The 24,096-nt window shown below is 36.1% G+C and overlaps 1 protein-coding gene across 1 annotated transcript in view; it reads right to left on the bottom strand.

The window, feature by feature from the left end:
* Positions 1-23,860, bottom strand: part of STAP1 (signal transducing adaptor family member 1) — a 62,590-nt gene extending 38,730 nt beyond the window's left edge. The window contains 1 exon segment of the mRNA XM_074229332.1: positions 23,633-23,860. Within this exon segment, the coding sequence (XP_074085433.1) occupies positions 23,633-23,752 (120 nt within the window). The 5' untranslated portion in view covers positions 23,753-23,860.
* Between the last annotated feature and the right edge of the window lie 236 nt (positions 23,861-24,096).

The following is a 24,096-nucleotide window of genomic DNA, read 5'->3' on the forward strand; positions in this document are numbered from 1 at the left end:
AAAGAAGAAAAGGGTAGCACTTTTTTTAAACGAACAGAAGAGCATTAGTTCAGAAGGAAGCATAATGAGGTTGATTTAAATGTAGTTTATTAGATTTATGATATATTAAAAAACTGTACAATTCTCTTTTAAATATTTGTATATGGACTGAGTCATGTGGTTTTTTTCTGATTGGTAGTAGAAAGGGCAATGAGGAATAAGCAATATTCTAACTTCTTAATCAGAACCAGTAAGTCAGGAAGACAAAAAAAGGCAAAATAGTACTGAAAAGGATATCTAGAGATACAGAGTCATCTTGAACACTCACATCTCAGTGACTACCAAAAGAAAAAAAAACAAGAGAAGTGAAAAGAAATTTGTTTTTTATAGATGGTTGAGGGGGTGGTTAGATCAAAAGTGGGACATGAGATTAGGTTAGGGTTGAGATAAATTGAGGTGAAGAAGAAGTCATCTGGAAAAATCGTTTGTTCTTTAACAATGGGAATTCAGTATAACTTGGATCAAAAGAATAAGAGGAGAGGGAAATAGGTTAATACTGAGGAATGAAGTCAAAGCAGACTATGAATGGATTCAAGGTTTCCACAGTGCCCTGGCCCATAAAGTCTCAACATAGAACTAAATTTCCTGATCTGAAAAGTAGAATTGTGATATCTTCAGGGCATCCAAAAGTCATCAATAAAACTTTTATCTTGACTGTGAAAATTAAAAAATGACAAAATTCACTGCCTAAGTGGCTGTTATAAAAGAGAATGCTTTTTATGTGACTGGTAGAAATGTGCCTTGATTGCTGAAAAGCAAAAAAAATTAAGAATTAGAAAAATATTCATACCTTTTACTTCAGTATACCCAATCTTACATATTACCTCAATAAAGTAAATAGTAGGGGCAGCTAGGTGGCACAGTGGATAGAGCACCAGCCCTGGAGTCAGGAGGACCTGAGTTCAAATCCAGCCTCAGACACTTAAAAATTACCTAGCTGTGTGGCCTTGGGCAAGCCACTTAACCCCATTGCCTTGCAAACAATAAAATAAATAATAAATTATCTGCTCCAAAATATTGCTACTATTTATAATACAAAAAAATTGGAAACAAAATAAATCCAAAAATTAGGGAATGGTTAGACAAATTATAGATTATGAATATAAAGGAAAATAATTGAATAAAAATTATAAACATGAAGAAATCAGAGCCATATGGAATACTTATATGAATTACCATAGACTGAAGAAATTAGTACCAAAACAACAATATATACTCTATCTATACTACATAATTAAAGACAACAATAATAGCAAAAATTCCTATTAAATACATACTCTGATCAAAAGGGATGTAAAATAAGAAAGATGATGTTAGCATTGCTGTGTTAAATGTAATATTATATATATAATATACATCTTTTTATTAGGTTAACAATAAGTAAATAACAGAAATTTTATGAAATTATATAATTATTATATAATTTGTATTATTTATTATTTTGTCTATATTTCTATTTTTTCTTGCACACACACAGTATACACAAATATGTGTATATATACATATGTATGTATATATATATATATATATACATATGAATATTTGCATCAGGAGCATGCTGGTAAACGTTTATCAATGGGATTTCTGAAAAATTACATGCTCAACTTTCTTTTAAGTTCAATAAGCATTAATGTTTTCTCTATCATTTTCTTAAATCTAAGCAACCAAAAAAAATAATAAATCAAGCCATGACTTGTGGCAATTAATGTTTTCAATGATGTAAATGTTAAGAATGAACATTTATCATTTGGTTTTCAGGAGCCTAGTTTTCAGCATGCCCCTGTTTATATTTGTCAAAAGAAGCTTCAATATATATATATATATATTTTTTAATCTGAAAGTCTAGTCAGCATCTTAGCACTAAAGCTAAACTTTTTTAAAATTCTGGTAAGCTGGGGCAGCTAAGTGGTGGAGTGGATAGAGCACCAGCCTTGGATTCAGGAGGACCTGAGTTCAAATCCAGCCTCACACTTAATAATTGCCTAGCTGTATGACTGTGGGCAAGTCACTTAACCCCATTGCCTTGAAAAAAACGAAAAAAAAAATTCTGGTAAGCTAGGATCTTTATGTGTAAGAGAAAGATGACAAAGGAAAACTCAAATAGCTTCTGTGTATGTAGCTGACAGGACTGAGTCCAAGCAAGCTGAGCAAAATAAATATAACTACCTATCATATTAAAATCATGTACATATAATTTTGTTGAATGACCATGTGCTTCAAGATGTGACAATTGGGAAACAACATGTAGCAAAATTTAGAGGATCTATTTTGAGCAAATGCAGCCCATGAAGAGAAAGAGTAAAACTGAAAGCCCTGAGAATTGTAGCTATAGACAGAAACCAAAGGATAGAGATAGAGGGTGTGCAAAGATTGACGGATCATGTATTCTTCCTTGAGTCTCAGTTGTGCTTGTGGATAACAATAAAACTTATATGAATTGTGAATAGAGAGCTTCAGAGATTGGGAGGGCTGACCTGAATCTTTGAAGATCATTTCATTTCAAAAGGAAGACTTGAGCTAACTGAATGGCCCAGTAGCCTGCTGCTACCCCTATGTTGTTCAACATTTTAATCAGTGACTTGAATGGAGGCATAGTTGGATGAAGGCACAGATGACATACAAATCAGGTTTGTAGATGAAGCTAGGGAGGAGCGTCCACAGATTAGAAGGCAGAATGATTCAAAAAGAATCTCAATCTGCTAGACTAAGGGACTAAACTAAATTTAATATAATTTGATTTAATTAGGGCAAATGTAAATCACCACACAAGTTCCAAAAACAACTTCACAAATTCAAAAAGGGGAACTGTGGCTGAATAATATAAAAAGACCTAGGAGTTTTGGAGTTCTATAAGTTTCAAATCTCAAAAGTCAACAAATGGACTAAAGGATACAGCAAAGCTAAAAATATGAATGACTCAATAGTAGATATACTCACTCAAATAAATTGTGTTTCTTTTTTATTTTTTTAGGGTCTTTTTGCAAGGTAAAAGGGTTAAATGACTTCCCCAAGGCCACACAGCTAGGTAATTATTAAGTGTCTGAGGTCAGATTTGAACTTAGAAACTCCTGACTCCAGGGCTGGTGCTCTATCCACTGTACCACCTAGCCACCCCAATTGTGTTTCTTAAATTTTTGAGGTATACATATTTATTGATACAATGTAAGGAAGTTTTTTTTCAAAAAAGTTCAAAGAGAGTTTTTTTAAATAACATTTTATTTTTTTTTGTTTGTTTTTTTTTGCAAGGCAAATGGGGTTAAGTGGTTTGCCCAAGGCCACACAGCTAGGTCATTATTAAGTGTCTGAGGTCATATTTGAACCCAGGTACTCCTGACTCCAAGGCTGGTGCTTTATCCACTATGCCAACATTTTATTTTTTTCCCAATTATATGCAAAGACAGTTTTTAGCATTCTTTTGGGGAGGAGGAGTTTGTGAGGCAGTATGGTTCAGAGAATTGCTCAAGATCACACAGCTAGTATCTGTCAAATGACTGAGGCGAAATTTGAACTCCAGGGCTGGCACTCCATCCACTGTACCATTTAGCTGCCCCCTAAATTCTTTTTTAAAAATATTTTGAGTTCCAAATTTTTCCCTTCTTTCTTCCCTCATCTCTCCCCTCCCTGAGGTGATAATCGATTTGGATAGAGTTTATAAATGTGCAATCATACAAAACATTTCCATATTAATCAAGTTGTGAAAGAAGATACAAACCAACAGGACACACACACACACACACACACACACACACACACACACACACATACACACACATATGTTTCAATCTGCACTCAAACTTCATGAGGTCTTTCTCTGGATGTGAAGAACATTTTTTCAACATATGTCCTTTGGAATGGTCTTGGATCATTGTATTGCTAAGAATAGATAGGTCATTCACAGTTGAACATAGAAAAATATTGTTGTTAACTGTTTTCCTGGTCCTGTTTACTTCACTCAAAGAAAGTTTTTAAATAGAAAGAAAAGATTCTCATGGAAAGCATTTTTTTCTTTTTTACTGAAACATTTTTTTAAGTGCACAAGAACAAAAGACAGACTAGAAAAATAAACATGCAGAACAACTCTGAAAGTTGTATTTCTAAAAAATTAATTTTTTTCATTTTTTACATATGCCTTTTATATTTACATATTGGAGTTATTATATATTTTAAAAAGAAAAACTTTATATAATAAAAACTTAGTTTCATGTACAAGCCTCCTTTCATCTGTATATAGAAATGACATTTTGTTTGTTATCTATTAAGTTTATATTTTTTTCAAAGGAAGGACTATAGGGATGGAGGGAATAAGTTGACATCAAATATCATTATGAATATCATTGATGTAGTAATGTACCATTTTTAAAATTTATTGCCAATTAACAATATTTTATATTTTCTCCTTCCTACTTCCTCCCAATTGAACAAAAAGAAAAAGAAAGAAAATGCTTGTAACAAAATATTGATAGTCAACCAAAGCAAATTCTCATTCTTCATTTTGAGTCCATCTTCAGTCAGGACGTAGTTAATATGCTTCATCTTTGGTTTTCAAGACTAATCATTGCATTGATCAAATTTCTTCTCATTAATCAGAATTCTTATGTCTTTCTTTAGAATGCCATGAAAGATAGGACCATTTATCTGCTCAGTCATGGTTAGGTCAACAGGTTAAGCTCTTGGCACCCACCATTTGCAGTCAGATCTAACCCATCATCATTACTGTTTTCCAGTTCTGTTTATATGACTCTGAATCAGTTCATTAAGGTCTCCCTAGTTTTCTCTGAACCATTGATTTTATCATATCTTATGAATCAATAGCATTCTATTACATTCTTATATCATAATTTGCTTAGTCATTAACCAATTATCCTAATTTCCAGAGATTTTTCTGTTACTATGCAAAAATTTTTATAGAAGTATAGATGTAGTATTTTTAGGTTAAAGTGGATTTACAGCTAAGTAATTTGGGGGGAACAGTTCCAAATTTCTTTCTAGGATAGTTGGACCAGTTCCATTCACAGTGTATTAATATGCAGATTTTCCTTTAGCCTAGCAACATTTCTCATTATCCATTTTTTTGTCATCTTTGCCAAATTGATAGGTAGTAAGGTAGTTTCAGAACAAACCCAAAATAAATGCAACAGTGTTCTATGATGAAGGGTTCCAATCTGCATTGATAAAAGGGGGACCCATACTGATCGATCATTGCTATATCCAATTATTAAAGTATACTGAAGTATAATGTATTCATTTTCTTTTTTTTCTTTCTTTTTAGGTTTTTGCAAGGCAATGTGGTTAAGTGGCCTGCCCAAGGCCACACAACTAGGCAATTATTAAGTGTCTGAGACTGGATTTGAACTCAGGTACTCCTCACTCCAGGGCTGGTGCTCTGTCCACTGCACCACCTAGCCACCCTTAATGTATTCATCTGCATAATTTATTCTTGATCATAAATGTAGGATTTAACCAATTTCAGTTTGACAAAACAGCTTACGGAAGTAATATTCACGTTTCTTACAGAAAAGCCACAAAACAATTATAACTGGAGATTCTCAAAAGAAAAATCTATAAATAAAAATTAGATGAATTTTAAGAACCTTTAACAATTACTGTGACCCCACTTATGTATAGGCAGTATGTCACTTATATTTTCCAGGTAAATAAGATTTACAGAGCCATAATTAAAATTAAGAAAACTGGTCAAGATGAGTAATTCACCTAGCAGTGAAGAGGTAGAGATATGACTGTGAATCTTGTCACTGTAGGATAGCACGAACTAGAGGAATGATCCCAGGACCGCTATGACTTGAAAGAGATAGAACCACTAACATTCTAGATACTGTGCCTCTACCAGGAACTGAGCCAGTTATATCTTCTTTTCATGTCAGTCTTATTTCTGCACTGGGTACCTTTCACCTAAACCAAGCCCAGAGTAGGGTTGAAGGACTGGGTGAGTTTGGAAATGACAGATAACTCCCAATTTTTTAATCAATCTACTAGGTCCAAATTGGGTGCCTGTGCAGAGAACAAGTTTTAAAAAAAAGTATGAGATTGCTCTACCTCTCAGTACCAGTCACCATTCAGTCTATGACCAAGAGAGATCTAGGAGGTCAATCAGGAGCAGCAGCTCTCCACTAATGTAAGAAGATGCCATTCTCCCTGTAGCTAAAGACAAGTGCAAAAGTCCAAGGCCTTCCCAAAAGACAAATGCAAAAAGTCCAAGAAGGATAATATAGATAATTGAGATGATAAGGACACTGGGTTAGAAGGGGACACATGTTCTATAATTTGTTCCCCCATTTCCCAAATGATAACAAAGGATATGAACATACAATCTTCAAAGGAAGAAATACAAGCTATCAACAGTCATATTTTTAAAATGCTTCAAATTACTAATAATTGCCCTTCACATCCATTACATTGGAAAAAAATAGAAAGTGATAAATGTTGCAGGAATTGCAGAAAAAAATACACATTAATGCCTTATGGGGTGGGGGGGGGAGGCCATTCTGGATCTAGCCATTCTAGAAAGTAATTTAAATCATGCTCAAAGATGCATCGAACTTCTGTATACTCTTTGATATAGCATCTATAGATATAGATTTATATCCCAAAATGATCAAAGAAAAAGGAAAAAGTATTCATATATATATATATATATATATATATATATATATATAGAGAGAGAGAGAGAGAGAGAGAGAGAGAGAAATAGAGACAGAGAGACAGAGAGAGCGAGACAGAGACAGAGACAGAGACAGAGAGAGAGAGAGACTTTTTAAAATAGAGGCAAAAAATTAGAAATTAAGTGGGTACCCATCAACTGGAATATGGCTAAAAAATATGGTATATGATTTAAGGGAGGACTATGATACTCTAAGAAAAGATAGTATGGACATTTTCTGAGAATCCTGGAAAGATATGTATATAATTCTAAAGAATAAAGTAAGCAGAACTAAAGGATCAATGTATACTAAAACATCAAAATATTTTAAGGACCTGAGAATTCTGATCTATGAAAGAACTAACCTTATGACCAACTTTTCATCTCCAAACAGAAAGAAAATGGCCTCAAGAGATAGATGAACACTTATGGACATTCACAATGTGTGGTTTTGTTTGGTTTAGTTATACATATTTATTAAATGGGTTTAATTTTTCTTTTTCCTTTTTTAAAATGGTGGTGGAGAAAGTGATTGGAGAGAAAATAAATGCTTGCCAACTGAAATAAAAGTTTTTTTTAAATCAATAATATGCTTCCCTCTGCCTCAGTTCCTATCTCCTCACAAAAGGTGAGAGATAAGATCATTTATCTGTTCAGTCATGGTTAGGTCAACAGGTTAAGCTCTTGGCACCCACCATCTGGGGTCATATCTCGCCCATCATCATCTTGAAGAGAAATAGATGGATGCCTGAATTTGAGAGTATTTACAGATAGAAGTAGTGGTAGTAAAAGAGAGTTAGTGGAAAAGTATGTCGGACATCTCTCCTCTCATACCCACATCCTGGGCAAACCACAAAGGACATAACTAGCATCTAGTTAGCAAAAACAATTATTTTAAATAGAAAGCCTTCTAAATCCTATAAAACCTGTCTTTAAAGTTTTGTATACTCTTTGCCTCTCTTTTCTCAATTTATACTTACCACGCAACTCCTTGTCATTAAATTTCAGACTTTACAATTCAAATTAATCTTCTTTCTGTGAGGTTATCAAGGACCTCTTAATAGCTAAATCTAATAACCTTTTCCTCAGGTCTCATTGTTCTTTACCTTTCTTAGACTTTTTTTAAAATTATATTTATTTTATTTTTGTACAAACAATTTTTTATACATTACTAAAATATTCTTGCTTAAGAGTAAACATAATACCCCTCCCCCAAAAAATATAGACCCTCATGAGCAATAAAGTAAAGGAAAGAGGAAAAAATTAAAATTAAAATAAAAAAATAATAATAGGGGCAGCTAGGAGGCACAGTGGACGGAGCACCAGCCCTAGAGTCAGGAGCACCCAAGCTCAAATCTGGTCCCAGACACCCAACAATCACCTAACTGTATGACCCTGAGCAAGCCACCCCAACCCCATTGCCCTGCAAAAGCAAAAAAAAAAACACAAAATAAAATGATAATAACAATAATAACAATAACAATAACAATAATAATAATAATAATAATAGGGGTAGCCAAGTAGCGCAGTGGACAGAGCACCAGCTCTGGAGTCAGGAGCACCTGGGCTCAAATATGGCCTCAGACACCCAAAAATTACCCAGCTGTGTGGCCCTGGGAAAGCCACTCAATCCCATCTTCCCCGCATCCCCCAAAATAATAATAATAATAATAATAATAATAATAATAATAATAATAATAATAATAATGATAATAAATGTGCTTCAGTCTGTGTTCCAACACTACCAGCTCTGTCATGTGCAGATAGATCACATCCTTTAGGATAAATCCATCACAAAAGCTACTTCCATATTTTTCTACTGTTGCCATTGCTGATTGCAACTCCCTCCATTCATAATTCTCCACTACCATACACTATATTTTCTCTCTCCTTTCACTCTGTCCCTCTTCTTAAATGTGCTGTAGGGTAGCTGAGTGGCACAGCAGACTGATCACTAGCCCTGGGGCCAAGAGGCCCTGAGCCCACATACCACCCCTAAGGCCCAGCAACCACCTAGCCCTATGGTCCCGGACAGGTCATCCAATCCCAGCCCCTTGCAAGAAGTAAAAAAGAAAATGTGTTATATCTGACCACTCTCCCCCACAGTCCACCCTCTCTTCCATCACTCACATCTCCCCTTCCCCCTGTCCCCCTTCTCTCCTTCTTACTCTAGATGTCTATACCCCATTAAGTATATATGCTGTTTCCTCTCCTAGCCACCTCTGATGAGAGCAAAGGTTCCCTCATTCCTCCTCACCTTCCCCCTTCCATATCATTTCAATAGCTCATTGTAATAAAAATATCTTATTATATGAAATATCTTAGCCTATTCCACCTCTCCTTTCTCTTACTCCCATTACATTTCCCTTTTAGCCATTGACTCCATTTTTATAATGTATTATATCTTCAAATTCAGCTCTCTCCTGTGCTTCATCTATAAAAGCTCATTCTACCTGCTCTATTAAATGAGAAGTTTCTTATGAGTATTATCAGTATCATTTTTCTATGCAGGAATATATATAGTTCAGCATCATTAAGTCCCTCATATTTTACTCTTCTCCTCCATTTTCTATGCTTCTTCACCTGAGACCTGTACCTGAAGATAAAACTTTCTGTTCAGCTCTGGCCACTTTAACAGGAACATTTGAAATTCCCCTGGTTCATTGAAAGTCCATCTTTTTCCCTGGAAAAGGACATTCAGTTTTGATGGGTAGTTGATTCTTGGTTGCATTCTGAGCTTTTTTGTCTTCCATAATATTTCATTCCAAACCCTATGAGCTTTTAATGTAGTTGGTGCTAAGTCCTGTGTGATCCTGACTGCAGCTCCATGATATTTGAATTGTGTCCTTCTGGCTGCTTATAATATTTTCTCTTTGACTTGGGAGTTCTGGAACTTGGCTATAATATTCCTGGGGGTTGTTTCTTTTGGATCTATTTTCACAGGAGATTGGTAGATTCTCTAAATTTCTATTTTGCCCTCTGCTTCTAGGATATCTGGGCAATTTTCCTGTAAGAATTCTTTAAAATGATGTCAAGGCTCTTTTCCTGATCATGACTTTCAGGTATCCCAATAGTTTTTAGACTATCTTTCCTGAATTTATTTTCCAGATCAGTTTTCAATGACATGTTTCACATTTTCTTCTAATTTTTTCATTCTTTTGGTTTTGAAGTAGTGTGTCTTGACTTCTTGTAGAGTTAGCAGCTTCCTTCAGCTCCATTCTAGATCTGAAGGATTTCTTTTCTTCAGAGAGCTTTCTTATTTCTTTTTCCATTTGGCCAATTCTGCTTTTTAAAGCATTCTTCTCCTCAATAACTTTTTAAACTGTTTTATCTGTTTGACCTATGCTGGTTTTTAACATGTTATTTTCTTCAGCATTCTTTTGGATCTCCTTGACTAAGCTGCTTCTTTTTCATGTTTTCCCTGCATTTCTCTTATTTCTTTTCCCAATTTTTCTTCTATCTCCCTCAGTTGATTTTTTTTTAGGTTTTTGTAAGGCAAATGGGGTTAAGTGGCTTGCCCAAGGCCACACAGCTAGGTCATTATTAAGTGTCTGAGGTCATATTTGAACCCAGGTACTCCTGACTCCAGGGCTGGTGCTTTACCCACTATGCCACCTAGCCACCTAGCCACCCCCCTCTCAGTTGATTTTCAAAATCTTTTTTGAGCTCTGTCATAGCCTGAAGCCAATTTCTGTCTTTCTTGGAGTCTTTAGATGCAGGAGCTTGTACTTCCTCATCTTCAGATTGAGTATTTTGATCCTTCTTGGGATCATAGACAATGTATTTCTCAATGGTGTTGCTCTTTTTTTTCTCTGTTTACTCATTTCCCCAGCCTGTACCTGGTTTTGGGGTGCTTCCTGAGTTTTTGAGTATTATTGGGACACCCCCCACAAGGATCTCCATGTGTGAGGCTCTGTCTTCCCTCCTGGTCTGTAAATGACCACAACTGTACCCCTCTGCCACAGGGTGGAAGTGGGGGTGCCCTGCTGTTCTGTGGGGGGCCTAGACTGTGATCAGGATCTGAATGTGGTCAGAGCCCCAGAGTCCTGTTCCAGGTACAGAGGACAGACCTCGGAAGTCTCTCTCCACTCCCCTACCTAGGCTAAGCACCAAAAACTCAGTTGCCTGGCGGGGGGGGGGGGGGGGGGGGGTTCCTGCTTAGCAGTTCCACCTGCTTCCATTTCCTGGATCTGGGCTGCCAAGTCCACCACTGCTCACTGAGTGCCCTGAGGACTGGGCTTCACACGCTTGCTCTGGAAAAGGCCCCCCTGCTGATCTTCCAAATTGTGCCGGTGCTCCCTGGGGTATAGGTCACAAAAACTACCCCCCACCCCGCGCTGCCATGAGCCTTGGCTCCCAGGTGCCCTGGGGATGCCTCTGGGAGGCTGAAGTTCCTTCAATCTGGCAGGCCACCCCCTAACCCTGTGGAATGGAGCTTTTCTGCTATTTTCCACATTAACTTGGGCTGGAGAATTGCCTCAGTGGATCCCTCTGTGGGTTCTGTCCATCAAAAATTTAGTTAGAGTCCTTGTTTTATAAGTTTTGAAATATTATATATATATATATATATATATATATATATATATATATATATATACAGAGAGAGAGAGAGAGAGAGAGAGAGAGAGAGAGAGAGAGAGAGCACTAACTCCTGTTGCCACTGGGATCCCTTAAATTTTTAATCTTGTTGATGACCCTTCTTTCTCGAATAACCTCTTTCATACTTCTATTTTTCTTCTTCAATTTTATTGTTTTTCTGAACTTCTAACTATTTCTCTAGGCTATCAGTCTTCTTTCCTGTATCATCCTCCATATCCTCCTCCTCCAATTGTGGGTAGTCCTCAAGGTTCTGTTTTAGGCCTGCTTCACTTATGTATTGGTAACTTTTGGTGATTCATCATATCTGGTAGGTTCAAAAGTCATCTCTTTGGAGGTATCAAGATTTATCTATTCTGTTGCAAATTCTTTTTTGAGTTCCACTTTCACATTATTAACTATTTGTTGAACATCTCTAACAGGAAATAACATTGGCACTTCTAAAGAAGACTTTTTGAACTAGAGGCAAACTGCTGAGCTCCTATAATATCTATTCCAGCAAAACACTAAACCACATCAGACCAAATAAAGATCAGGAAATGTAATGAGAAAAGAAGTGTAATGAGATGGTTCTCCACATATAGCATGGACATATTATTGTGAGACATGAAGGAGGACCGGACATCTGTAGCCTCTTCCCCCCCCATCATTTCTCAAGGGAGAATTGAATTCCTGCTAGAAAAAGAAGCAAGAAGTTTGGGATTAGAGGTCTGTTGTTCTGTTCTCAGAAAGGGAGATCTCTCTGCTTCACTAATAACTGTTAGACTAGGCGATGGGGATTTTAAGGTTGAATCTAAACTTCTGATCATTGTTTCATTTACAGAAAAAAGGAGAGCACCCTGCTTTTTAGTCAAGACCTGATCTTCCCACACACTAAATAGTTACACAATGTACACAAATAGCAAGTAACAAAGAAACCTATTTATCCAGCAAAACTGAAATCAGAGAAAGTATACATAGGATGATATGTATCAGGTAACATAGAAGAAGCTCTCACATTGAGAGATCCCAAGAAAGCTCTAGATTTTTCCAAAGAAGAAATTCTCTGAAGTCTCTTATTGATGGAGACTGCTACTTCCTCTCCTGAGTCTTATTCTCCCCAGAGTCTTATTCTCCCTTCAGCAACCTGAAGTGGGATTGGCATTGTCCATCTTCTCTTTCAAAACTGGAAGCCAGAAGCACCCAAAGCAACTGCAGAACCCAAAGAGAATGAAGAGATTTCAGAAACCAAAGCTCTCCTCTCTCCCACTCTTGATGACTCTGTTCTTCCTCTTATGTGGGTATGGGACACTGATCTCTACCAATGAGGAGAGAATTCCAATGTGCTGTGGGACTTTGGATACATACATTAAAACAGAATCCACTAATAAAGCCAATGCCAGCAAATCTAGCCTTTCAGGACAACCAGACAGCCAAGGATCCATGTAGTTTTCAAGAAACTATATCAAGAGATATGTAGAATGTAAGGATTCCCCATGACAACATCTTGATAGCTAATAAGTCTCAGGGTAGACAATGAAAGTGCTTGAAGGAATTGCTTCAGTAGACAGGGGCATGTTCTCATGATACTCAGACCAGGACCCTAGGCCTAGAGGACTGAGGTCACTAAAACTCTGTCCTGAGAAAGGATTCTGAAGATCCAGTGCTCTGAATCTCAAAGATCCAAAAGGACATCTAAGGTAGGACCAAGGAGGGTTGACTATCCTATCCTAAAGTATAGCGGGGGAAAGAACTTGGCACTGACAAAAAAAACCTCAGTTCAAGAACTAAGAGAGAAGAGGAAATAAATCAAAAGCAAAATCTATACCTTCCATCAAAGGAAAATACTGCAAGGATAGAGAAAAAAATCAGTTAAAGCAGCTTTTACATTTTTGTAAACATCTTCAAAAGATAAGTGATAGATGATGTATTATGGTTCACATCAAATAAATTTCTTTATTTAAGTAACAAGGAATGATAGAATCACCAAGACCTAGAAATTCTTACTGTAAATGAGATCTTAGAAAACAATAGTCTAAAAGCGAAACAATATATGCTTAAAATCAAGAAAACTTTCTATGGAGGTTTACCATAATGCAATGGGAGTGTATTTGTAATGAAATAGATGATTTTTAGACATGTCTAAAAATAAGATCAAAACTGAATAGAATTTTTGAAATGTAAAGACATGAATCCAGAAAAGCATAGTTATATAAAATTTTTTGAAGAATTTGAAAGACCTATATGATGATGCAGTGATAATATTAAAATAGAAGGAGAAACAAGTATCATTTTTAGAACTTTAATTTGATTGGGGAGGATAAAAAACAAGGAAAAAAAAACTAGAGGCCCTAGAAGTATATTGATTCTGTTTAGAGGGTTTTAAAGAGAGGAAAGAGAATGGGGGTAAAAGGAATTCAAGAGTATAGAAAGGAAGACTAAGGGAGGTAGAATTTTCTTTTTTTCCTTTTGAGTATGTGAGAAGGTAAATAAACAAAAGGAAGGAGTGGGGGGAGAAAGTATCATATAGATTTCACTCTTACCTTAGAGAAGGATTTAATGTAAAAAATATATCAAAATATATCAAATAAAACAAAACAAAAAGTAAGAAAGAGGCAAGAGAGGGAGTAGGAGAGGAAAATATTGGGAAAGGAATAGTCTCAAGCAATAAAACCTTTCTGAAAAGGTTAAACAAAAGGAAGGCTAAAAAAAATTCTAAAATCTAAGGCAGTACTCTAGATAACCTAGACCACAGACCCAAGATGTTGAGAGGCCTTTTTTATCTTACAAGGGCCATTTGTATATTTATAACATCATTAGTCTGCTATATTTGGCCAAATGTATAATTAATTCACCCTTAAAAACTCCTAAATTTATTGAATTTTGAGTCCAGCCTGTGGTTGCCATGGCAACACCAGACAAAATGGCCTATGGGTCTGATGTTCCCCAGCTTTGATCTAGACAACTGAGGAAGGCTAAACATATTGTAATAAATGGAAGTAAAATAATATTACTATGTCCTATGAAATGGTGAAAGAGATGATTTCAGAGACTTCTGGGTAGTATGAACTGATACAGAAAAGTATACAGAGCAAAATCAAGAGAAAAAATTTAAAAGGACAACAACATTGTAAAGAAATACAATTTTGGAGAAATTGAGAGATCTGATCAATGCAATGATCAATCATGTCTGGAAGACATATAATAAAGCATATTACCCAACTCATGATAGAGAGGTGATGAACTCAAAATAAAAAAGCATGAATTTTTGCACTTGGTCATTGTATGTGATCATTTTGCATGATTATCCTTATTTGTTATAAGGTTATTTTTTTCTTTCTCATGGTTTAATTGGAGGTGGGGTTGGGGTAGGAAATAGTGATGGCAACCAAAACAAAAAAAAAGATTAAGACTCATCATAACTTTTTTTAAAAAATCATAGAAGAGAACAAAGGAAGTCCAAAAGGAAGTCAATTTAAAGCTTCAACAAGCTTCTATTAAATGTTTCCTTTTTTGCAAAGCAATAGAGATAAAGGCAAAAAAAGTAATCCCTGCAAGGAAGGTACTCCCAGTCTAGTGGGGAGACAACATGGAAACAACTATATGCAAACAAGATATATCCAGGATAAATTGGGTAGTGTCAGAGGGAAGGTACTAAGATTAAGGATGACTAGGAAAGACTTCTCGTAAAAGATAGGACTTGAAGGAAACTTAAAGGCAAATGAAATTTAAAGAAGTCAGAGAAATCAGAAGTCAGAGATGAGGCATGGAGGATAGCCATTGAAAAGGCCTGAAAAAAGTAGTCAAAGAGATGGTACAGCTTTTTCAAGGAACATCCAGGAGACATTGAAGGGAGCAAGATTTAGGAAGAGTGAAACAATAGGAAGGGATCAGGTTACCAAATGTTTTAAAATCAAAATGGAAGATTTTATACTTGATACTGGAGGTAATGGGAAGTCATTCGAGTTTACTGAATGATGTGTGGGAAGGATGAAAATTACATGTAGACCTGTGCTTTAGGATAATTAATTTGACAATTGATTGGAGAATGGAGCAGAGTAGGAAGAGTCATGAAACAGGGTAACATAACAGGCAGGCTAGATCAATAGTCGAGGTGTGAGGGATTGAGCACCCTCCACCAGGGTGGAAAAGTGAATCGAAATGTGAAATTAAAAATGATAGGACATGAAAACTGATTAGACAGTTGGGTTGTGTGAGAGAAAGTAAAGTCAAGAATGACAATTAACCTGGAAGCTTTGGTGGCTAGGAGAATGGCAGTTTCTTAACAGTAGCAGGGACTTTAGGAAGAGGGGAAGGTTTTGGGGTAAAGATGATGAGTTTTGCATTAGCATATTGAATTTAAAACATCTATGCGACATCTAGTGTGATATGTCCAATATGTAGTTAGGGTTGATCAAATAATTGAATACATGGCAGATGGCATTTTCTCATTGGTGAATTTCCTCTGGACTTTCTCTATCATGCCACAGAAGTTTTATCACTCTGAAAATTCATTCCATGCCTAATCTTCTCACAATGGAAGTATTCTCAGTACCTATGACCCCTTCCTCTGATGGGCTTGTTTCTCTGAGACAATCCACTTTAAGGTAAATTCCTCAAAATGAAGTCTTCATTCTTCTCTAAGGGCTACCCACTCCTGACTCTAGAGTTTTTCCTACCATCACCCCATGTGGATACCTTCTTGTTGCCTGCTTTTCAGCTTCCTGTGTTTGTCTAAACTCAATTAGAAAATCATATAGAGAGAAGATCTTTCCTGGAAGGCATGAATTGTCTTTCTGCTTCTATTTGTATTCTTAGCTAGTGCCAATAAAATTAGTGTTGACTTGATTACTGGAAGATCTTTAGTAAATTCAAAATGAATTTTGAAACACATTTTTAAAACACATCATAAAAATATTAAAAGGGAATTTTTTTCACAATTTTAGAGAAGAGAAAAATTATTTCCTCAAAAATGGAAACTGTAGGAGAAAAATATGTTTTTAATAACAAGATTTTTGTATGACAAAAAAGTAATGTGGCTAGAATAAAAAGGGAAATAAGCAGAGTAGGGAAAATCTGTCAGAAACAATTCTGACATAATAAGGGTATCTTCAACTACACTGTTGTAGTTTGTAGGGCCACATCCTGCATGTGATGCAGGGAATCATGGGCATGGAGAAATTCTGTGATTGGAAACAAATTTTTGTAATCTTTTTCTGAGCTTTAAAATTTTTAGATCCTGTAGTATCATATATATTGAGAACTCATCCTTGTAGCCTTCCTCTGCACTGTTAAAATGTTTCCTCTTGACTTTTATTTTGACCCTGGTCATTCTTTCGTGGTGGGTTCAGCTAGAGATGCTAGAGAGCTCCAGCGCCACAGTAAACCAGGTAGGGGCTCATTCTTAAACCACACCTCCAAAAGCAATTTCTCCATACAAGATCCCCTTCACCCCCTACAAACAATGACTCTGACCTCTTCCCAGAAGTAATCTCTCCAATGGAAGACCCCCACCACTCCCAAAAGCAGACCCTCCAATACAGAATCTGTACCACTCCCAAATACTGCCTTTCTGTTAAGTTCCTTTTAGACTAGCTGCTCAGGAAGTGTTAGGTTCCTGCTGACTAGCCTATCCTTACCCAGGTGAATGTTGATGGGGCAGGAGACAAGGATGACAAGTTCTCCTAGTTCTCCAAGATCTCCAGATATTTACCAGAATACAAGTGCTTAAATATCCTCCCCAGTACCTGGTCCACTCCCACTCTGTGGCACTCTCCAATTAACCAGTAAAACAAGGCTTTGGTGCTCGAGGACACCAGGGTGATGAAAATTTACAGTACTCCCACACACATCAGTTCCTTACATCCTTCCCATGGACCCTGAGGTTTTAAGCAAAATCTGGCTTGTTCTCTCTCTCTCTCTCTCTCTCTCTCTCTCTCTCTCTCTCTCTCTCTCTCTCTCTCATCTCTTCCTCACCTCACCCAACACTCACGTGCCCTTCAAAGAACTTTTCAATATCTCTCACTTTTTCTTTGTGTTGTAATGACTTCTTAATGAATTTGTGTTTTCTTTGCACTCTGGCGACTCAGAATCATGAGTTTTTCACTGGAAAGCAACAAATACTCCGACAATACTTGGAGATGTGTGGGCTTCATGCTTGACTCTAAAATACTTAGGATGATTTTTATATGATGTAGCAATTCCATAGATTTGAACTTTATGTTGATGAAGACCATCCTAGGAAGCATACATGAGAATGTGCTCATGCTTAATTCCCTTGCAAAGAGACATATGTAAGCTGGAAACTACTCATTCCTTCTGGTCCCCACCCCTGGAAAATGTGACAGAGACTGGCAACTGAGCAGCAAAAGCTGCCTCACAAGTAGGCTTTAAAAAAGAAAATAATCTCTGATCTCACCCTTTTTCCTCTCATTTCAGGCATATGCCTTGGGACTCTAACAATCATCCCTTGAAATTATTGATTGGGGAAGACAGGATTTCTCTCCCTCCCTCACTATGATGGTTACTTGCACAAGATACATATGGACTTGCCTTGGTGAGACTGAGCATATATCTTAAAGCTCCATTCTCTTCCATTTTGCATTTTTCCTCAAGTGAAGTTGACAAAATAAAGATCTTCAGATAATGACTACTTCATGAACTAGAGAGGCCTGGAATTATTGCCCAGATAGAACCTTCTCAGAGAAGAGGACTAAAAGGATGAATTCTGTATGCTTGGCTATTTTAGAAGATAAATTAAAACAATATAGATCCAAGAGGAAGATGAAAAATCTTTTCAGCAGCACAAATCACCTGGGAGTTTTTACTTTTCAAGGTCACTGTTTTATATCTTAAGTATTTGTGAACATGTACTTATTAGTCTTTTGTGTTCTGAGCATTTCTTCTGTGGCAGAGGAAATATTGATTCTATACTTGGTATCCCTTACTTTGTAAATCTTGTAACTCTTTAATCCCCAGAAAGACAGAACCATGAGGCATAATTAAATATTAAGATATTTTCCCTGGAGTTATTTCTATTCTAGGGTTGGGGGTTTAATGAGTCCAGAATACGAGAAAAGCCTGATCCTCTTTCTGTGAAGATCAGACCTGCCCCTAGGACTTGGGATCAGTGGAATCCACAGTTGGTATTCTCTTATAGGACAGAGCATCCTCATTCCACCTTAGGCCATAGAGTGGTCTTAAATTCAAAAATTTAGGGGTGGCTAGGTGGCACAGTGGATAAAGCACCGGCCCTGGAGTCAGGAATACCTGGGTTCAAATCTGGTCTCAGACACTTAATAATCACCTAGCTGTGTGGCCTTGGGCAAGCCCCTTAACCTCATTTGCCTTGCAAAAAAAAAAACCCTACCAAAAATAAATTCAAAAATTTATTGACACTAATTTACAAGTCAGATCAATTTCTTCAAAGATATGATCTAGTACCTTCTAAAACTTCCATACCCAAACTAGTGATCCCTCTATTTTGAGAAGCTATTTCCACTTTAACCTAGATGAAGTTCCTAGTCTCAGTGCCACAATCAAATAAGAACCACATGCATCTGTACAGGATGATAGCACCTTCAAGAAAAAAACCACATGACTAAATATAACTTGAATATTGTGTTAGGACTGATTCTGCCATACCCATAACAAACCTCTCTCCCCGTTGCCCAAGCTCTCTACAATGAACAGCTGTTGAATGATTTACCACCTTCTCCCTATCTCTTGAAACTTGAGTTTTCTTCCCTTAAAAATGTGCTGAGGGGGGCAGCTAAGTGGCACAGTGCATAGAGCACCCACCCTGGAGTCAGGGATATCTGAGTTCAAATCTGGCCTCAGACACTTAATAATTACCTAGCTGTGTGACCTTGGGCAAGCCACTTAAGTTGACCCTTGTTCTGAAAAGGATAAGTATTGTCTTTATTTATTAGATGTACAGGATCCTTTTCATTTTTAGAGAGGCCTCCTTTAGGCTGTGTGTGGTTAGGCTTGTTTTCACTTGGATGGTGCTTTTTAGTTCAAAGAAAGTGATTTTTTTTTTTGCAGGTGTTAGGGGACCCTAGAGGGCAATCTCTGGAGATTTATCCTCTTTTAACATTCTGTTGCCTGGATGATGTTGTCTTCATATCTGTGATTTTGGATGGAAAAACTTCAGCAGAAGGGAGGTCTCCTATCTTTTGTGTGTATGTATGTGTGTGTGTGTGGGGGGGTGTAGTAGAAGGGTTAGGTTACTTGCCCAAGGTTACACAGCTAGTAAGTATCAAGTGTGTGAGGTCACATTTGAACTCAGGTCCCCCGACTCCAAGAGATAGTACTAAATTCACTGTGTTACCTATCTGCCCCTAAGCCTGGTTTTTCCCCATTCACAGATCTGACCACATAACTTCCCTACTCAAGAAGCTTTAGAGTTTCCTTATTGTTTTTAAGATAAATTACAAACTCCCATGTTTAGCACTTTGAGCTCTTCACAATATGGCTTAACTGTATCTTTCTAAACTGATTTTACATTACTTTCCATTCCATATTCCAGTCAACCCAACCAACCCAGTTCTTTGCTTTACACAACAGTCCATCTCTTGGCTCTTTGACTTTACATAATATAACTTCCACACTTAGTTATCTCACCTGTGAAATCCTTAGTTCATTTCAAGACTCAAGAAGACCTTTTCTTTCCTGATCCTCCCATTTAATAGCACTGTTCCTTCCCCCCCCCAATTTCTTTGTATTTATTTTGAATATATTGATTTATTTATACATACATATATATATATATATATATATATATATATATATATATATATATATATATATATATATATATATATACACACACCTTGTTCTCTCTCTCTCTCTTCTCCTATCCCTTTAGAATACAAGTTATACAAAGACAGCAGAGAATATTTTCTTTTTGAAAGTCTTTGTGTAGCGCAAGCAAGTATTTCAAAATTGGGCTGCTCCAGGGCAGCTAGGTGGTGCAGTGGATAGAGCACCGGCCCTGGAGTCAGGAGTTCCTGAGTTCAAATCAGACTCAGACACTTAACGATTACCTAGCTGTGTGGCCTTGGGCAAGCCACTTAACCCCGTTTGCCTTGCAAAAAAAAAAGAACAACCTAAAAAAAAAGGGCTACTCCCATCTGCTACATTTTCCCTCAAGGTTCTAGAGACAGAATTGAGAAGCTCTGGTTGAGTGTTTTTCTAATTCCATTGCTCACAAGCCCCCACCTGTGATTATATATTGACATAAATTAGCCAAAAAGTTACTAAACTATTCTTTACCCATTTAATACAGCAATACTACTACTAACTTGGCTTACATCTCAAGTAGATAAAAGAAGAGGGAAAGGACTAATATGCACAAAATATTTATAGAAGCATTTTCTATTATAGGAAAGAACTAGAAACAAGGTAGGTATCACTCATTTGGGAATTAACAAAACAAATTTTGGTATGAATTTAATGGAATATTATTATGCATGAGAAATTATGAAAGGGATAGATTCAGAGAATTTTGAGAAGACTGATATGAACTGATGCAGAATAAAGTGAGAAAAAAATAAGAAAATTTATAAAATGATTACAATACAATACAATAAAGGAAAACATTTGGAAAGATTTAAGATCTATAATCAGTATAATGACTAACCATGATTCCAGAAAACTGATGATGAATCATGAATCCCATCTCTTGGCATGTGATGGTATAAATTTAGACATATGTGTTCAGATATAGGCAATATATATTTGCCTAAATATATTTATTTTGTACATGGGAGGGCTTTTACTTTGGGGAGGGAATTGAGGGAAATTGAGAGTATTGAAAGTGATATTAAGGAGGGTGGGAGTCATTTAGTTTTAATTTCTAATGACACTCTAAAATAGGATTTTTGTAATACTGGGTCTGATAATGTAAATTTCATTCTCCACTACCAAGATTTTCTTAGCCAGAGCATCAATAGCCTGGCACAATGTGACCCACAACTAAATGTGTTACAGAGATTTACAGAACAAAGAACATTTTAGAAGGAAATGGAAAAATAAAATTCTAAAAACCTTAAAAAAAAGTGATATTAAAGAAAAAAATTCAAACATAGAAAAGAATAAATAACTTTATTTGTTCTTATATGTTGTATAACACTCAAGTGTTAAAACCATGAGTGACACCAAGTGTACAAGATCCAGTTACTGAGTTGGATCCCAGACAAAATTCAATTTCATGTAAAAAGTTTTGCTTTAGACTAATTCAGTGAAGTTTCTCCCTAGAACAAACTCAGGATGGTGAGAGTTCCCACTACCAAGTGACTGTCTTATCAGGGATGTTATGGAAAAATCCCAATGCTTGAAGCAAAAGGCTACTCTCATTTCTTTTCTAAAACTTCAGTAAGATTCTTTTAATTTCTAGAAAAGAAAAAAAGATATGAAAGGAAGAGAAGAAAACAATCTTGAAAAAATAGAAGAAAACAGAAGGAAGTCCAAAGCTGGACTATTTTAGAACTCTCACATTAACTTTATTTCTACATATGTATATACATATATTATATAATATGCAATATAATATTTATGTATATATTCATATATATAGTTGTATATTGTAGAAATTTAGTTTTAGTGAAGTCTCTGTCTTTTCTTTGTATATGAAAAGTTCATATTTGTTGGTGTTTGTCAAGTTTATAACAATAAAAGAAGTTTAAAAAACAAATGTTCAATAGCTACTCTAAAATCTGCTAAAAAGAAATCATAATTAAAATTACCTATTAAATTAGCTGAGTTAAAAATTATTAAATTTAAAACTGGCAAAGATACCATTACCCTGTCAGGGAATCAATACAAATTTTTTGAAAAACAGTATGGGATTCTACAAAACTGCAAAACTAGTTGGTCCTATGCCTAGAATTCTAAAGATACCAATGGGAGGGGCAAGACTCCATTAAAATATGTTTCATGAATAATTAAAAACGCCAAACTCAATGTGTCCAATCACTGAGGAATAGCTAAACAAACTGCTATAAATTAATATAAGATGAATAAAAGCAGTACTCTGTCATAAGAAATGACAATATGAAGATTATAAAATATATGGAGAGACTTGAAGACAAAGCAAAGAAAGCAGCATTAAAACAACAATGTACAAAATGCAGATAAAAAGAATTGAAAAGGGAGCAGATACAATGTATTTTCTATATTCAAAAAATTAATATGCATAATTTTTTAAACAAAGTGTAACAAGGTGTGAAAGTTTTATTCTTTATACAAACATTTGCTTCTGTTGAAAGTTGCTAAGTTTAAGTTTTTAAAACAGAGATAAACAAATTACCTAAATTTAATTGTTCTCCTATGAATTTTTCTATCTCCTATTAGCTTTTAAAATTCCCAAACAATTGTATAAAACCTAAATTGTACTTTTGATATCTTCACAGAGTATTTAACTATATATTTATATACATATGTGTATGTTTTATATATTATATTATATATTAATAAAATATTTATATATATTAAACTCTGAACTCCTGAAGAAAAGAAACCAAAGTGGTCAAATATTCTTTGACAATTTATTGATGGTTTTTTTTTAACTTGGCACCCAAAACTCTGACATTATGATTGGTGAATCATATATTCCACAAATGGGACAACTCTTAGAGGACAATTAATTTTCTGATTTTATAGAATGAGTAAACTGAAGCACAGTGAGGTTATTATGGCTTGTAAATAACTGGACCAGGATGAGAACACTCAAATTGTAAGACTTTTCCCTCTCCATAGCATATAGATAATGCAGCACTATAAGAAATTTTAAAACCATTCTTAAACTAAAATTCATTTGTAACTTTTTTGAAAATCTTTGACTGGAGGAATTTTTCCGCAAAACTTTTGCTATCATTTCTAATTACAGAAGAAGGCAGCGGGGTGTAATGGTTAGAGAGCTTGCATGGTTGTCAGGTAGACTTGGACTCTCAAAACCTGACTTTGCCACATACTTCTGCGTGATTCTGGGCTAGTTCCTTCACCTGTCAGACTTTCTCTAAGACAACCTTGAAATTCCAAAGAACTCACCAGTCTTATTGGTGGTACTGGAAATTCCTCACTAGGAGTCCGCTACACTGATGAAATCTTCAGTGAGATGCCGAAATATTGAGTATTTTTAAATTCACGCATTTGATTTTAATTTTAAACATGTTCAAGTTTTACTAGGAAATAATATCGGGGGAGGGGGGAAAGATGTAGTTGTATTTCCATGCAATAGCAGAGCCAAGAAAACTTCCAAATTTCACATCAGCCCCACTTCTTATCTTTAGCGGCTTCTTAAAAGCGAGCAGTCCCAGCCAGGAGTCTGCGTCTGAGCCTTGTGATCTCGCGCCTTACCTGGTGCTCTGCCCGCTTCACTAACAGATAGCCTTCAAAGTACAAGGGCAGGGATGTGATCCTCATTCTCTCCTGGAAAATCCGCCGAGGGGCCGCCTTGGGGGGCTTCTTTGCCATCATTAACTCTATCTTCCGTAAGCGTGTATGAGAGAGAGAATGTTTTGCTATCAACTGACTCTAGCCTCAGCCAAAGACAGCTAGCTCTATCCCCCTGGTGTGATCTGAAAAGAAAGCAATGCAAAGAGGAAGTCCCAGCACATTCTGTTTAAAAGCAACCCTCCCCTTCTCCCGTCCTCCCTCCTTTTCTCCCTCCCTCTGCTGTCAGCCTATTTTCCTTTCTTTTTTTCTTTTTTTTTTTTTGAATTGTGAGGAAGAATGGGAATAGGCTCATTTTTATTTGACTATAACCACACCTGGTACTGAGGCTTAAAGGAGCAAGTAAACAAAAGATTAACATTACTCTA

The sequence above is a fragment of the Macrotis lagotis genome, chromosome 3 (genome assembly GCF_037893015.1).
Source record: "Macrotis lagotis isolate mMagLag1 chromosome 3, bilby.v1.9.chrom.fasta, whole genome shotgun sequence".
Lineage (NCBI taxonomy): Eukaryota > Metazoa > Chordata > Mammalia > Peramelemorphia > Peramelidae > Macrotis > Macrotis lagotis.